General features: G+C 36.4%; 1 protein-coding gene across 1 annotated transcript; it reads left to right on the forward strand.

Annotated features, from left to right (window-relative positions):
- Positions 1–947: 947 nt before the first annotated feature.
- lpar3 (lysophosphatidic acid receptor 3) lies at positions 948–14,029 on the forward strand. The gene is made up of 3 exons (XM_077226673.1): positions 948–1,351; positions 2,224–2,987; positions 13,024–14,029. The coding sequence occupies exons 2-3, from the start codon at positions 2,246–2,248 to the stop codon at positions 13,353–13,355; spliced, it is 1,074 nt and encodes a 357-aa protein (XP_077082788.1). The 5' UTR covers positions 948–1,351; positions 2,224–2,245; the 3' UTR covers positions 13,356–14,029.
- Positions 14,030–17,909: the final 3,880 nt, after the last annotated feature.

A 17,909-nucleotide genomic window follows, 5' to 3' on the forward strand; every position in this document is an offset into this window, starting at 1 on the left:
ACGGCAGCACAGCTGAAAGGTTTGTTTGAGCTGCGCCCTCTACTGTACAGGGTTTGAATGTATATGTCCTTCAGCCTGAGGGTTATTTGTTTTGAAAGGACCTTTACATTTGCGAAAAATAATACTTTTGTTGTTTGTTATTAAAACAAAACAATTTTAAATTAAAAATTAGTTAAAATATTACTACTTTTATATTAAATTATATTATTTATATTACTATAAACATTGATATTAGTACATTATCATATCTATATTAGTTCTTAAATGTATAATTACAGTGTAACGAGGGAAGTGCACCCTAAAATAAAGTGCAACTGATAAAATTAAGTGTTTATCAATGTTTTAAGGGCTGAAAGACCTTTCATCAATTTATAGATGTTCGGTGTTGTAGACACCGCCTTAATTTTTTCCCCACCGCCCAATTATTATTATTTTTTACCTCAAAAACCAATTAAATCAGAAGTGCTTGGTTTCTAGGATGATGGCTTCACTTCATCTTTCGATAAGAAATGAAACTCAGTCAGGAAATCTTTAATTTACTTGGTCTACCTGCCCAGATGCTGATTTATTTCATTGTAGCCTTCTTTTTTTTTTCTTCTTCTTTTTTTTTTTTTTGCAGAACATGATCGATTTTACGTTTGCAATTGCAATGAAGCATTAAGCCGTTGAAAACATGCTATTCAATGGCACCAAAATAAAAATGACTAGTTGGCTATAAATAAATAGATAGGCTAGGATTTTGATGTTCATACATTCGAAAATGCATCTTTTCTTGTTATCTTCACTGCCATTGTGTTTAAATATTAAATGTTCAAGAATTAAGTCCAAGACTGAGTATCAGACTAAATTAAGTCTTTATCAATATCTGACTGACAGACATTTGACCAAAATAAGTGTTGTAGACTCTCCTTTAGGCTACTTCACACACCTGAGGAAAATTGCGTAACATTACGCAATAGACGCTGACACAGAATAAGACTCATAAACAAGTCATTTATACACCTGACTTCGCTTGAACTTTAAAAAACGATTACAGTTTTTCTATTTAAACACTAACAATGATAGTTGTTCGGCTGATAAGATGAGTGCAAATTTCGCGTTGCCTAATTGCGTTTTAAGAAAACGTCATAATGTTTTATGTGCTTTTTCACAATTGAAAGCAGTCAGTGTTCTCTGACCACGCCCTCAGAGACAATCTGTGACTCCCGCTCTCCTCCCTAAAACTCTCGAGATCAAACTTCAGCAGATACTTCACCGAGAGTCTCCCAGTGTTAGTGGAGTCACGCCGGATCTGAGCGATACTTCGGAATACTAATGGAGAGTGAACTGAGAAACTGACGAGTCTGTCTAGGTAAGAGCTTTATCTATCATTGCACATTATTGTACGAGTTTCATAAGTTTGGTTATTTTTTTAAGGATATAATACTGCTGAAACCTGATTTCACATGAAATTTTTAAATAGCATTCCATGAGCTTGTTCTAATTGAGAGACTACATTTTCATCTAAAACAAACATGTGAAAACAAAATGTGATTAAAATGGGGCTAAAATAAAGGACTTAAAAATGTTAAAAAACAATGCTACAGTAAAAACGTTGGCTATATGAACTTAAATGTTATAATTTAAACCCTTCGTACGTTTTTTTAATAATGCAATACAACTACTTTTATGGTAAAATGTAATTTATTTATTACTTTTTTGTGGAAATGAATGGAAGCTTAGTTATACCACGCAATACTTACATACAAAAGGTAGCCTACCTACAATTCAGATTTTTTCCTCGCACCTCTGAAGAAAACAAAACAAAACCCCAGAATATGGTATACCCAGATATTTAAAGTTCAAGAAAATTCTGAATTGTGAGATGTAAACTCAAAATTCTGAGGGGGGAAAAAGATGAATTGTGAGAGAAAGTAAAAAAAAAAAATGCTTTCTTCCATGGCGGAATCAAGCTTCCATAGAAAGGGCCATCAAAATCACATTTATTTGGATTTTATTGAAAAAGTTAGTCATTTGGTGATCAGTCATGTACATTTGAGTGTTTATGTTGCATTTAATGTTGTTTAGTATTGGATTTTTTTTTGTCACGACATGTCTGTTACCCTGATGGCATTTTGTCTTTGAATAATGGGTTTTCCTATAAATGAGTCATGAAAAACAAACTGAAATAATTGAGACATTATAGTTCCAGACAATACACTCATATTGTTGTTTTCCTTCCAGTCATAGTGTTTTGTGTCTAAAGATGGCAAAGTATAACATTTGCAACTATGATAAGCCCATGGGCTTTTTCTACAACAACAGCAACACAACCTCAGACGATTGGGACCGGACGCAGCTCATCCTGGTTCAGTGTGCTGGATCCATCTGCTGTTGCTTCATCCTAGTGGCCAACGCCATGATCATTGCAGCGGTGGTGACGAACAGAAGGTTTCACTACCCCTTCTACTATCTCCTCGCCAACCTCGCCGCCTCAGACTTTCTCGCCGCGATCGCTTACGTGTATCTCATGTTCAATACAGGGAAAATATCTCGTGATCTAACCGTTCATGGCTACTTCTTTAGGCAGGGTTTGCTGGATGCGAGTCTCTCCGCATCCCTGACCAACCTCCTTGTGATCGCTCTCGAACGCTACATCTCCATCATGAACTGGAAGGTCCACAGTAACCTCACCAAACGTCGAGTGACCCTGTTGATCGTCTTTGTGTGGGGTGTATCGATATTCATGGGGGCCGTACCTAGTTTGGGCTGGAACTGTATCTGTAGTCTAGACCTATGCTCCAAACTGGCTCCCATCTTTAGCCGGAGCTACGTGATCTTCTGGTCCGTGTCCAACCTGGTGCTCTTCCTCATTATGGTGTGCATATATTTGAGGATATACATCTATGTGATGAAAAAGACTGCCGTCTTGAAGGCGCACACTTCGGGATCTATGAATCGTAAGAGGACGCCAGTCAAACTCATCAAAACTGTGATGACCGTACTAGGTAAGTTCTAGAGATCTTCTGAAAGATATAGAAATGAAAATTTGCACTTTATTTTAAGTTGTCCTTGTTACAGTGTAATTATACATTTAAGGACTGAGTAATAAAAATTAACTACATGTACTTATGATAGGGTTAGAATTAAGGTTTGGTTAAGGGTTAGTTGCATGTAATTATGCATTATTTACTGTTATTACTACAGAAAGTACATGTAACATGTAACAAGGACCCTGTAAAAAAAAAAGTGTTACCAAAAACTCTCATGTCGTACCAAACCTGTATGATTTTCTTTCTTCTGTGTAACACAAAATAATTGGTTTTGGTTTCTTTTCTTTTTTCTTTTTCATTTCTTTTTTCACCGTTAAAACATTAGGCCTAATCAAAATATCTGCTTTAGGATTTTTTTTATACCAGTTTGTATTAATGCACTGAAATTCCATCAACCGTAGATATTTAGTCATTTTTGGCCTTAATAGTTTTGGAAGGCAGACTGATTCTCTGATAACTCATTTTGTGCACACAGCATTGATAAGCTACAGCAGGTAAATGTCAGCAATGTGGACACAATTTACCATGACCAAAAATGAGGTCGGAGTAGCAATATTTAAACTATATTTAGCTGAAATATTGAGAGGCGACTCATTGCCAAAGACCTGTACTACAAGGATTTTTATACACCCTGAACAGCATAAAGAGCTGGATTACCCAAACTTCATTTTTAGTTTTGGTTTTCAGCTAAATTAAAAATTCTGTGGAAAAGTGACTTGAGATGTTCGTTTAGATTTGTTTTTGATAAAAGGGATAGTTCAACTGTCGTACCAAACCTGTACGACTGACTGACTTCTGTAAAACACAAACAAATTTTTTTTGAAAGTCAGCGGGGTCCAATTTGTGGTTTTGGACCCCATTGACTTTCATTTTATGTTCAAAACAGTTGAAAGCAGCACTGGACTTCAGGCATTTTGGCATTTCCTTCTCCCCAGTCTTCCTCCAGACTCTGGCACCTTGATTTCTGAATGACATGCAAAATTTGCTTTCATCTGAAAAAAGTACTTTGGACCACTGAGCAACAGTCCAGGTCAGGCGCTTCTGCCGCTGTTTCTGGTTCAAAAGTGGCTTGACCTGGGGAATGCGGCACCTGTAGCCCATTTCCTGCACACGCCTGTGCACGGTGGCTCTGGATGTTTCTACTCCAGACTCAGTCCACTGCTTCCGCAGGTCCCCCAAGGTCTGGAATCGGTCCTTCTCCACAATCTTCCTCAGGGTCCGGTCACCTCTTCTCGTTGTGCAGCGTTTTTTGCCACACTTTTTCCTTCCCACAGACTTCCCACTGAGGTGCCTTGATACAGCACTCTGGGAACAGCCTATTTGTTCAGAAATTTCTTTCTGTGACTTACCCTCTTGCTTGAGGGTGTCAATGATGGCATCTGGACAGCAGTCAGGTCGGCAGTCTTACCCATGATTGCGGTTTTGAGTAATGAAACAGGCTGGGAGTTTTTAAAAGCCTCAGGAATCTTTTGCAGGTGTTTAGAGTTAATTAGTTGATTCAGATGATTAGGTTAATAGCTCGTTTAGAGACCCTTTTCATGATATGCTAATTTTTTGAGATAGGAATTTTGGGTTTTCATGAGCCGTATGCCAAAATCATCAGTATTAAAACAATAAAAGACCTGAAATATTTCAGTTGGTGTGCAATGAATCTAAAATATATGAAAGTTTAATTTTTGTCATTACATTATGGAAAATAATGAACTTTATCACAATATGCTAATTGTTTGAGAAGGACCTTTATACACGTGTGTGTGTGTGTGTGTGCGTGCGTGCGTGCGTGCGTGTGTGTGTGTGGGTGTGTTCCATAGAAGGACAAAATGCATACTGGTTTGTATTGATGAACTGAAATTTAAGTGCAAATTACAGCAAAAAAAATAAATAATTGTCAGTTTTGGCTGAAATAATTTTGAAAAATAGTTTTGGCCATATGTCTATTTTTTTTCACAAAGTGAGGATCAGCTACAGCAGATGAACATAAACTGAACATAAACAGAACTGCATAAAGAGTTATTTTAAACTACCCAACAACCAAAATTTAAGTAGCCAATCTTTAGATTTAATTTTGGTTTTCAGCTAAATTAAAATTTTGGTTTCAGTGTTTCAGGAAAACGACATGATGTTGAGGAAATGATAACTGAAATGTTTATAGGTGATCTATCCATTAGTATAGCAATACTACATTAATACATTAATACAAGCAGCCTGACAAAATGGGAAGTGGAGTCATTGCAGCATGTTGAGGCACCACATGCATTCCAGACTGTGAAATGTATAAGTCAGAATGCACCATCACTCCTCAGTCACTCAAAGTTCAATGGCAATTACAGTATATGTTGGTTTATAGTTTTCCCACAAGCCTTCATAGCTCTGATGAGCTGTCCAAAGTCTACGCCTTTGGTCTGTAAGCATGATAAACGCTCCCAGACTGCTGAATATATTAATTTAGCTCACAACAGAGGCCTGCGGGGTCTGAAACATGTCTTAAGAAACTCGTAACCCACCCAACTTTGGGTGATGTGGGACTGGGTAGGTAAATATTTTAGTGAATTTTTACAGCCATGGCAAATATTTAGATTGGAAGGATGTGCTCATATCCTGTTATCCACAGGCAGACATTAAGTATATGTATACATAATACACCTTGCTTTTAAGAATTTGAGAACTTGATGAGATGTACACAAGAAACTGAAGAGTTAACGTACAACGAGACGCAAGTGTTAACAATTAGACACAAAACACGAAACCTCACACCCTCGCATTAACCGATTGCTATCAGAAGCTCAAAGGTTGTGTTTTTTGCCTTTTGTTTTTCTTTCTTTCATTATGAATCTCATGTAATGAGAAGTAAAAGTGGACTTGATAAAGAGAAAGACAATATTTTAGCAATCTAATATCAAATTTTTAGAAATGTGCTTGTTCATGTAAAAACTAAAAACCAATGTAGATAATGCCCTGTAGATAATGATGTGGTTACAAGCAGATTGAGTTACGGACCTTTCAGCCTGTGCCATCTAGAGTTTCATGACACAACCTTGTATTTTATTCTAATATTATAAATCATTAATTCATAAATATTATGTTTTGGTGGAGTTGCACCTCATGACATTTTACAACTTTGACACTTTACTTTTGACTTTAGACAGGTTTTAGGAGTATCTCTTACTGCTGCAAATTGCAGATAGGGCCAGAGTGGAGGAGCCGTCTCTTCCCAGCACAACAGGCTTCCTCCAGGCCTGTATAATTATCTTGCACAAGGTCGCTCTTTACACTGCCTGGCATCTGAATCAAACCACCAGCGCGAGTGGCCTGTGGCCTTGAAGAGAAAGAACATGAACCTCATAGTAGATGCGTGTCTCTCTTTTAAACCAATTGCTCGCATGTGTGAAACCCCGTTTTTGGTCAGACGAGTTTGTTTAGAAGGTTTAGAAAATGTGTCTGGGAGACTTAATGAAGATATGTGAAGATTCACAGTCCGTTACTCATCAGTTATTTTCTTGAAGGAACTGCTAATAAAAGCAGACGCCTGCGTTTCAGAAGCACGCTACATTCTTGCTTTTGTTGTTTTGTGGCATTTTTGGAGGTAAAGGTTACATTAATCTGTTGCATGTTGCTTCTTTTGAAAAAGGATGAAAAGTCTTTGTTTAAAAAGAAAAAAAGAAAGCACACCAGTGAAACACTTTCTTCTTGTAAATATTAAATTAATCATAGCTATATTTGCTTACATTCTGTGCAAATGTTGACAGTTTGAGATGTTTTGTTCTTCAGCTTGTAGAGATCAAAATTGCAAGCATTACAGGATAATTTCTTGAAAATCTTGAAACCAATTTTCAGTCTGTGCACACTGAACGTGACACTTTCACAGCCAATCAGAAAATATTTGATGTTTAATGTACAGTTATGAGGAGGAAGATTTTGGACCAATGAGATTTCACAGTGGGCGGGGCAAACCAGTGCAACAACAAAAAAAAAGATTCGATGTGGCGATGGCTGGTTAGCACATAAACTCAGATATAAAGGAGATTTCACTGAACATCGGTTAACGTTCTTATTAGCATATTTATGAGGTTAAAACATTTATTAAAGATTTGTATACTCAATCTGTATAAATGTTTCCATGTAATCTGTCCAAAACAAGTCTTCTGAAACACATTTTTTTTTATTACAATTACAAAAAGACGAAAAGTTATTTAACATTTGTAACTGCTTCCTAAGTAGCCCTTAAAGGAACATGGTGACAGAAAGTTTTGAAGGGGACATTTTTAATATTTCAATACCTTTGCACTCCCCCGAAAAACTTTGCGTTCCCATGAGAAACTTTACTAGCAAAATTCCTTGGCTGATAACCGATATATTGTCTGATAAATATAATAAAATTTTTTATATAGTTTTTGAGAGTCTGATTACAAAAACAAAAGTCTTACCATTAAAAGCCATATTCCAATCACACAATTATAATGTTATATGACAGACTTGCGTTGCACATGTTGCACTTAACTGTATTTATCTTTTTTGGAGTGATTCCAATCATATTTCAAGCAATTCAAAACCATCTTGGCAAACAGTGCGCATCTGAAGTGTCTCAGCTTAAAGGTGCAGTGTGTGATTTTTAGCGACATCTAGCGGTTCGGCTGCGAGTTGCACTGAGGGCTCAGCCCACTGCTCACCCCTCCCTTTCAAAGAAGCTACGGTGTCTAACATGGGACAAACATATCGTCGTCTGAGACAGCAGAGAATAGTCAGAGTAAGCCGAGAGTGTGTAACATTGTCACTGTTTCTGTACCACAGTCCGTTATAAACCACATCATGGATAAAGTTTACAAAGCCATAGTCATGTGAGGATCAAGGGTCTTAATATATAATATAATAATAGTAATCAGCTGATTGTCTCACAAACGTAACCAGCACATTTCCCCCCACATAGCAAACCCATAATACAGCGAGGGAGAAGAACCACATGAAACTATATGCAACTATATATCTTTTCTAACAGGAAAGTAAAAGTTTAGCTGGCTCAATATGAGCTGTTACTGTGGCTGAGCTGGTTAAAGCGTAAAGCCTTGTTTAAACTAGATTGTTTAAACTTGTTCCCCTAGACACCATTTACTACACACAATAGGCTTTTTTTCTCTGATTTTGAAAACTCTTCGCGATCGACTTAAAATGCTTCCAAGATCGACGGGTTGGTGATTCCTGTAACGTTACTGTTTTGCGGTCAATGACAAGAGTGCAAATCAGCTGTCTCACAAACGTAACCAGCACATTTATCCCCACATAGCAAAGCCATTACACAGCGAGGGAGAAGAACTAAGTTACATGAAACAATCCAACTACATATTTTACACCACTGACAAGGGAAAAGTCACTACTCATGGTGTTTATGGCTAGCTTCTAGCTTTCTGCTGCTTCTCTTTCAAGGTAGTGATGAAACACGCTCTGTAGCGCTGTTTGTTCGCGTTCGGCTACGGTAGAAACATGACGTCACAATATGTCGACCTTCATAGAAGGGGATTCCCGCGGTTATGTAGATATAAATGCCTCATTCTAAGGTAATAAAAAAATTACGGTTTATTAAGTAAGTTCTTTATACACCACTGAACACATAGTTATGGATGTCATATTGCATTTCTGTTAATAGATACTCAAATTTTTTACACATTGCACCTACATTATTTATCGGCCGATACAATATGGTGGCCGATGTATTGTACGTCCTTAATTGAAATATCCTCACATTTTTCTCCATCACCATGTCCCTTAGGAGCGTTGTAACCTAACACAATGACTGCATCCAAAATTTTACCCTTTTTGAGTCGCTACTTCTTTTGAATAAATGCTTATTTTGCGATTTATTACAAAATAATGTTCTATATGTGTGTAGTATGAGTGTAGTCAGGACGGGCTACAATCATCATATTGTCATTATCATGTGACCTGTCAGCATCAGTTGCATCGCTTACCTGGCATTCACAAATCCTCTCCCGTGGCCTCATGGGATAGTAAAGTGTCCGTCCTGTGGGCGGAATACTTGTGTGAATACTGTGAATTCTCACATACGACTCGCATACTGTTTTACAATAGGGAAATATGTGATTTCGGATGCTGCCGAAGTGTTAAAGCATAAATATTAAGCAAAGTTCATGAATAATTAACTTAATTCAGTTTTTGTTTAGGATTGTTTCGGTGTTTTGTTGCTAAATACTTTCTATAACATTTCATAATGTTATGTAACTGTTACTGTTGATTTTTAACAAATTATATTTACTTTTAATTGTTTATGCTTGAATGGTGTTCAGCAGTGCTGCCATTGTAGGAGTTTTCGCATGCATTCAAAGTCTTCTTTTAAAATAGTTGTGGCCCCTGTGGCCCTGCGGTACCCGGCCCTTGCACCACTGCTGTTCATTATGCTTAGAAAACGTGCCGTGTAATAAATTCATGCACGCAAAGAGCGCTTATAACACTGTGCACATCTGCAACAAACATGGCGTGCCGTTCTCCTCCACATGCTGTTTAATATGATTAAAGAGGAAGAGTGCTCCCTTAAATGGGGAACTTATTGGAACCACAAAGGAGCCCCCATTTGATGAGGTTTGGTCACAACCTCTGCATAGCCTTCTCTAGTAAGCGTTTCTGGAGCCAAATAAGCACATTTATCACACTTTTAACCTTACAAAAACCTTGTGTGTGTGTGTGTGCATGGATCATACCAAAAGTATGGGGGGCTATTCAATATTAGCTAATCAATAACTACTATTTTTTTCATACCTCCCAGAAGTATACTGATAACTAATATATACTGGTTCATAATTAATTTGAATAATGCATAATATATCATTAATTATAAAGTGAAGGTACTGGTAACCCACTAGTTATGACTTGAGCATTACTACATCCTTCAGAAGGAACTACTAATTGTTTGAATCAGTATTATAAAGTGAAAATCATGATAACGCCCTAGTAATGACTTAGTCATTGTACGTTTTTTTTATTATTTTTTTTAAGGTTTTGTATAGTAATTCCTTCCAGTGGATTTGGTAACACTTGAGTCATTACTAATGTGTTAACATGATCTCACTTTAGAAAACTGATTCAAATAATTAGTGATTTCTTTAGAAGGATGTAGTGACACTCGAGTCATTACTATCCAAAACCTTACAAAAACCTCAAAAGTTTTTCACATTAGAATACTGATCCAAATAATTAATAATTCCTTTTGATGGATTTGGTAATACTTGAGTCATTGCTAGGTTACCATGATCTTCACTTTAGAACGAATCATACATTATCCACATTAATTAGACCCTGTATAGTAGTTATTAGTAGTCCTCTGGGAGGTATGAAAAAAATAGTAGTTACTGATCAACTATAATGAATCATAGACATCAGATTCTATATATCCAGATTAAAAACTTTAATCCCAATACTTTGGGATATTTATCTTTCTATAATACTTAATATTTGCAACTCAGAAATTATATATATATATATATTTTTTTTTTCTAAAGAATGTTTCAATATTTTTACTAATAAAAAAAACACAATACTGATTAAGAAAACTACTTTTCTGTATAACTGGAGATGGGTTTTCAGGAGAAGCTCTGCCACCTGAAAACAACCATCTCCTTTGTTCATTTTAGTCATACAAGTGTTTTCTGACCTTGAAAGACGTGCCGCTACATGCTCTCCACCTGAGATCCGTCCTGTTTGTCTAAGCTTGTTTTGCGTTGCAGGCAGAATTTCATGGTAACTTGAAAGAATTAAGTGGAACTGCGAATAAAGGCAGGTTTGTTGCTGTGAGTCACCATATCGAAGGTCGGAAAAGGGTTATTGAACATGTTGGGGCAGAAGCGCATTCTCTAAATTAAAACAAACAATGAGAGAAATCACTGTAGTGTCTATGCAGTGCAACATGCAATTTGTGTTAAAAGTTTATCTTAGGGTGAATATATATATATATTATTAAAATAATATACATAAATAAAATGTAAAAATAAGATGTGTGTGCATCTATGTATATATATATATATATATATATATATATACGCACATTTACGTAAACAATTAGGCACAAAATGTGTGAATATGCATACCTTTAAAAAGTTTACAAAAATATATACATAATCCTGAAAATTAAACAAAAAAAGACTTATTGATAACTTAGCAATCATATTTGTTTTGTTTTATATATATATATATATATATATATATATATATATATATATATATATATATATATATATATATATATATATATAAATAAGGCAGAGATTTAATCTATGTAACATTATATATAACTTAAAAATAATATAGGCCTACATAAATATAAAATACTTATGCATATGTAGGCTTTTTACACTCTCGGAAAGGAAAAAAGGTAGAGGATCTCGAGCACAAAACAAATATGATTGCTAAGTTATCAATAAGTCTTTTTTTCCCAGCAAGTTTTTTGTTTAATTTTCAGGATTATGTATATATTTTTGTAAACTTTTTAAAGGTATGCATATTCACACATTTTGTGCCTAATTGTTTACGTGATATACACAATTATACATGTAAATTGGAAGATATATCTAGATCAGTTATGAAACCCTACAGGGCGCAGGCTGATAGGTACTTTACATGCAATCTGCAAGCAATCGCATAATTACTGAATGGCACAAGCTGATTGGCTTCCTCTGATCCTGCAGCCAATGAGATTGCTTGCTCAACATTTAAATAGTCTGGTTTAGTGTTTGCTGTAAGCTAGTCCTGCAGTGCACTATCAGAGTTCCTTTTAACCCCTCCACCTTCCCCAGCTCCACCTGCCCAGATAAAAAAAAAAAAAAAAATTGTTTGGTTCCGGTTTCCGACCGACCCTGTCAATTTATGTGCGACCCAAATTTATTTTATGAGCTTGGGGACGAAATAATACAAATTAAATAAATACACAAATAAAAAACTTTGAGGCAAACTATAATTTATGTTTTTGTACAGCACCGTATTTGTATAGCCTGTTGTCCTCCAGCAATGCTAACAAACGAGGCAGCCAGGGGCGTTCATACATCGTTGTCGTCATGTAGATGCACTGCTGCGCTTGTGACAGGGTGCATTAACTGAACGAGCAGAGATAGAGAGAGAGTCCCGGTCGCGCGCGCACTCTCTCTGCGGAGCCAGGCGAAAGTATAGGCTTCACCGTCTCAAAACTAAGCACTGTCTTGCTCTCTCTCCCTCGCACATATTAATCAAAATAAATCGACACGATGGCAAGGTCGGAAGACTACAGTTTTTCGGAGATTTCTTTTTTCCTGAATTACCGCTGAGTGGGAATTGTGCTAAAATACGTTGCCTTATCTTCTCTGAAAAGCGTTCCACACATTCAGCTGACATATAAACCACACTTTAAATAAACGAAAAAACTATCCAGTGATGAAATGTTTTCTGTGATAAAAAATGTTTTGTGGGATGTCCTAACCGCCGGGATAATCACACAACGCACACACATTCGATAATGACACGTCCAATTCGCAAACTAATGACTCATTTGAGTACATGGACAGGTAGGCTATGTTATGAAAAAGGAGAGTAGCTTATCCATCGCTACTGTAAATTAAAATTTACAAAAAAAAAAAATTTCGTTCCTATCCATACATAGAGGGGGGGATCTCCTCAACACCACCAATCACCTGGTATTTCTCTTTATGCAGCATATCTTACATGCTCACAGCAGTGTGTCGGTGTATCTATTAGCAGTAGCAAGTCCATTCTTAATTTTGATTATTACATGAAATCAATTTTAAAAAAAGGATTTTAAATACAGAAATGTCGGCCCTCTGAAAAGTATAATCATGCATTTGTATATACTAAATATATTAGTTTCACCTTTTAATTTGAATTACTGAAATACATGAACTGTTGCACAATATATTGATTTTTCGAGTTTCAACTGTGTGTATATACAGTATATAAAATGTGTGTGTGTGTTAACATTTAAATTAATTGTATGTCTTTTTAGGAGCCTTTGTGATCTGTTGGACCCCTGGACTTGTGATTCTGCTCTTGGATGGCCTCAAGTGCGAACAATGCGTTATCCTGAAATTCAAACGCTGGCTGCTGCTCCTCGCCGTCCTCAACTCCGTCATAAACCCGATCATCTACTCCTACAGAGACGAGGAAATGTGGAGCACCATCAAGAACCTGATGTGCTGCGTTCGCATTGGGACGAGGCGACAGAGGTCTTCCAAAGCCAACATTCAACGCGGCTCCGATCGGGAGACAACCAGCAGTCTGAAAGAGAATACAGCAGAGGACAGCAAGGTCTCCACACAGGAGATGCTGAAGTCTTGAAGGTCTTGTTATTGACTCCACGAAAACCACTCCTAGCAATATGGCTTGCCATTGCTCTGAAATACTCCTGCAGACTGCTGTCAGAGATGAAAAGTTAAACCAGAACTCAAAGAGAATTTAATGACAGAACAAAGCAATGCACTTACTTGTGCAGCTTTTATTGATAGTCACCCACATAGGCGCCTCCGTGAAACATGTCCGAGCATGTGTACTACCCACCAGGCCACATCTTCAATAGCAATGCTCATTAATTCAGCTTTTGACAACGGTTTTTCAGAATCAGAAACAGCTTTCATTAGTACTCTGTACCTGTGTGAATCTGTTGATTACTTCCTAAGTGTACTGTACTGTTTAAAAGGAGTCTTGACTTATTTTTTTAATCTTAAAATGATGTATGTAGATGTTGTAGATATTAATGTAAGCATTTGAGTGATTTCATATGCATTTCAGTCTTTCATGTGTAAGAATAATGACTATTTAAAGGTCTGTACTGTATATTGCCGATTGCTATCATGATTATGTGGTCCTACATGATTAAGTGGTCAATTATGCCAATGTAAATACATAGCGGTACTGCTAATTTCTATCTGTGGTTTCATGTGTAAAAGATAAATATGTATTTTATAACAAATGTTAAAAGTAAAGTCTTGGTTATATTGGAGCTGTTAAAGTGCTCATGAGAGTCGTAAAGAGTCTTTTTTTTTTTTAAATGGAAACTCACCGAAGACTCACTTTGAGTGGGATAAAGAGAGTATTAAGTTCTCTAATTTTGAAAAACATTAATAATAATTTGTCATACAGTATTTATATATACTGCAGTTATATAGATGAAGTCAAAAGTAATTTAAAATAAAGTTGAAATAAAATATAAATATTAATTTATTTTTTACTTAAATGAAAATTAAAAATGTTGCATTGTCAACTAAATGAAATAAGTTTAAGTATTAAATCTGAAATAAAATTAACAACATTAATCAAAATTACTAAAATTTAAACTACAATGAAAATGAAAACTTAAATAATAAAATATCCCCTTCATTTTTATTTTTATTCTGAAGTGGAAACTAGCTTCCATAATATGAACAATTTATTACTGGGTTAAAAAAAAAGGTTAACATTGTTGGGTTCTTGTTGAAGTTTTCATCTTCACCACTCCCAATGTGCGTTAAGATGATAGGCTGAAATACAGACTGCTAGGTCAGGGGTACAAAATAAACCGGTTTCCTTTCTTTATGCTTTGAAATAGCCAGATATTCCCCATCTTACGCAATTCTGATGCAACGAGCTGCTGCACGTCGTCTCACCTGAGCTCCACAGTCAAGATCCTGGAGTTGCGCCACAGGCTAATTACAACATGACGAAACCACCGTGCTTCAGTTTTTTGAATCCTGGGAAACGAGCTTTTCCTGTTGACACTTGGACAAAAACGTTCTCAATGACCACCTACAGGTCTTTATGAGAGTGTCACGTATTCAAGCCCAAACAGGATGGTTTATTCTTCCGGTGTGGGCACTGATTCCATAAAGATAAACCTCATTGGAACCATGTCACTTCACAGCTGTAAACAGGAAAGAAGCCTACACATTGTCTATCATAGCGGCTTTTGTTTTAGTGGCTCGTAACACTCATGCGGCATTTGAAATTGCATGCATCCCCACTATATAGTAGACGAAAAACAGTACTATGTCAGGCTAAATTCAGAAGTGCATGTCCACACGATGGATACTTTACTAACTTATCCCATAAGTACACGGGAGGGAGATGAGTTGTGAACAGGTTGTGAATGTGACGGCAGTGACGCGACAAAACGGACGCTGGTAGGTCACATGACAATGACAACATGGTGAATATAGTACATCCTAATTACACAATCATAGTATTTAGAACATACTTTTACAGCGGTACTTAATTAAATACTTATTCAAAATAAGTACGTTAAGTCAGCTTAATTTATAAAGCGCTTTTAACAGAGATTGTTTTGGCTTTACAGCAGCTCTAGAATAAAGGTAAACAATCATTACCGTTCTAACAGAACACCAGCACTCCGGCCTTTTCATTCGCACAACAGTGCCTGGCGGCTCGAGAACGCAAACCTTGAAATAGGTTCCAAGGTGCAAGCCTTGAAGAAAAATAAAAAATATTTTTTTTTTATTTCTGCACAAGCTTGAAAAACGCAAACCTGTGAAAATGCTGACGGCGTGCACATGAGTAGCCTAGTAGGTATGCACGTTTGAATATGTGCACAGGGGTGTGGTCTTTAAATTGACTTCAACAAGTTACTTGTCTGGCCTTTAATTCTATAATACAGAATTATTTATCACATCTGAGTAGCCATGTGAACAGGAACTATTTTGACAACGTTTCATCAGTACAGAGGTAAAGGGAAGGAGGCCTTCACAGGGGAGAGACTAGTTGACACTTCAGGACTGCATTGTCATCATGTCCAGGCGCAGGTCCTTCATCAGATCCGGATACGGCCTGGATCCGGCGGACTGCGGTAAACCATGGTATAAACAGAGACTAATATTAGCGTAGACGCCATTCTTCTTATGATGTAATGAGTACATCAGGATTTATAGGGAGGGTTCCCGGTTCCGGCTGATCTAAATTATGCAGCCTAACATTACATTATTGAAGTTTATAATGTGTTATGTGTATGCTAAGGTCAAAGAGATGTGTTTTTAGTCTAGATTTGAACTGACAAATCTGCAAATCAAGTGTGTCTGCTTTCCGGACAATGTTAAGAAGATTTTTCCAAAGTTTAGGTGCTAAATAGGAAAAGGATCTACTGCCAGCAGTCGATTTTAATATTCTAGATTTTATCAACTGGCTGGAATTTTGAGATCGCAATAGACTTGAAGGACTATAACGCGACTATAATGCACCTTGGAACCTACTCAAGAGAGTAGGCTAGCCTTTGCGATTTTGAACGCATCCCATGTTCGGTAAGATTTCAGCGAAATCTTGTCCACACCGGAAGAAAAAATCATAGTCAATCAGAAGAGCGTGTGGGTGGACCTCTTTCAGCAAGCGGACTGCACTACAAGATGGATAAAGATGCATTCACGCCATGTTGTAATTACCGTAATTACAAGGTTTCAACTTGTAAAAAGCATTCACTTCATCGTAGAGCTTGTAATTACAGCTTGTAATAAATTTAGGTAACACTTTATTTTACAGTGTCTGTTACACACGTTACATGCAGTTACTTACTATAAATTGTGCTTAAGTACAAGCAAATAGCCTAAACCACACCCTAATCCTAACCCTATAGTAAGTACATGTAGTTAATTATTATTACTCAGTTCTTAAATGTATAATTACACGGTAACACAGACCCCTTAAAAAAATGTAACTGAAATTTCTTAGAGCTCCAACTTGTACCACCTGACCGCTGCAGGTTCATTTAGGCGTTGATAGTGTTGCCATAGAAATGCCTAATTCCCAGTCAGAGGATGTGAACAGTTCCGAATGGAACTTCACGTGTTATCATCTCGAGACTATGGTAATTACGGCATGGCTTGAACGCAGCATAACTATAGCCTACATAATGAAATTAATAAATATTAGACCATTTTAACTAAAAAATACTGAGTGACTGAAACAACCATTGTCATAGCATACACTTTTTTGTTTACATTGAGTTTCACAGTTTTAACTTTCATGTTTGCTTTTTAAGATCTGAGGTCAATTAGAGGTGAGCACTAGCCTACTTACTATTTTGATAATCAGTTTCTTGTGGGTTAATAGTATTTACTAGAATGTTAAAAGTGAGTTACTCATTTGTTACTGTGTAGTTATTCATTATATAGTATTCATTAATGCTGGAACAGTGTTCTACAGTGTACTGACATTTTTAAACATTTTAAGCACATAATTCCTGGCTGAGATTATCATTGTCATAGTTTGTATGTTGTCGTTTCACCTTCGACTTCGCAGAATAGAAATAATTTCTAAAATTGAATCCCGTTGCTCGTCACAAAAATGGAATACTTTTATCGATTGTAGGTCGCATAATCACGTCATGTCTGGTTAGGGCACTGTTTAATGGTCTAGTGTAAATGACCATTGTCTAGAGTTCTCAAGAATTATAAATTGTAGAGTCCTTGAAGGAAAAGGGCTGTAACAGCACCGAAATGTATGAACATCTGAGTTTCACATTTTACCTTTCAAGATTTAATCTAAACATGTTACCTCTGATATCTAAATGCAACATCCAGAAAAAAATGTTTGTATATTTGATCTTAAAGAGAAAGTTAACTCAAAAATTTAAATTTATTTTATTAAAGTTTTGGGGTATGTCAGTGGGGTACAGACACCTTCATGTCCTCCAACTTCATGTTACTCATTGAACTCATATGACTTTTTTTTCTCTCCATGGAATAATAGGAGTTATCATAATGTCAAAGCTGTTATTTTAGGCAATGAATATGCAGTTTTTATCGTTTTATTTTGAAATAAGTTTGTTACATTTTGATCATGTTTTGAAAATTTTCTTGCTCATTGAAAACTGCACCACTAGACTAATATGTACCATATTTGCATAATGATCCC

Source organism: Siphateles boraxobius, unplaced genomic scaffold, assembly GCF_051911475.1.
Source record: "Siphateles boraxobius isolate OS27281-9 unplaced genomic scaffold, OSU_SipBor_1 13, whole genome shotgun sequence".
NCBI lineage: Eukaryota > Metazoa > Chordata > Actinopteri > Cypriniformes > Leuciscidae > Siphateles > Siphateles boraxobius.

Bases quoted from the DNA above. Each gene is read 5' to 3' on its own strand.
- lpar3 (XM_077226673.1), top strand. From the start codon at position 2,246: ATGGCAAAGTATAACATTTGCAACTATGATAAGCCCATGGGCTTTTTC. The intron at 2,988-13,023 runs GTAAGTTCTAGA...ATGTCTTTTTAG, and splicing joins AACTGTGATGACCGTACTAG to GAGCCTTTGTGATCTGTTGG.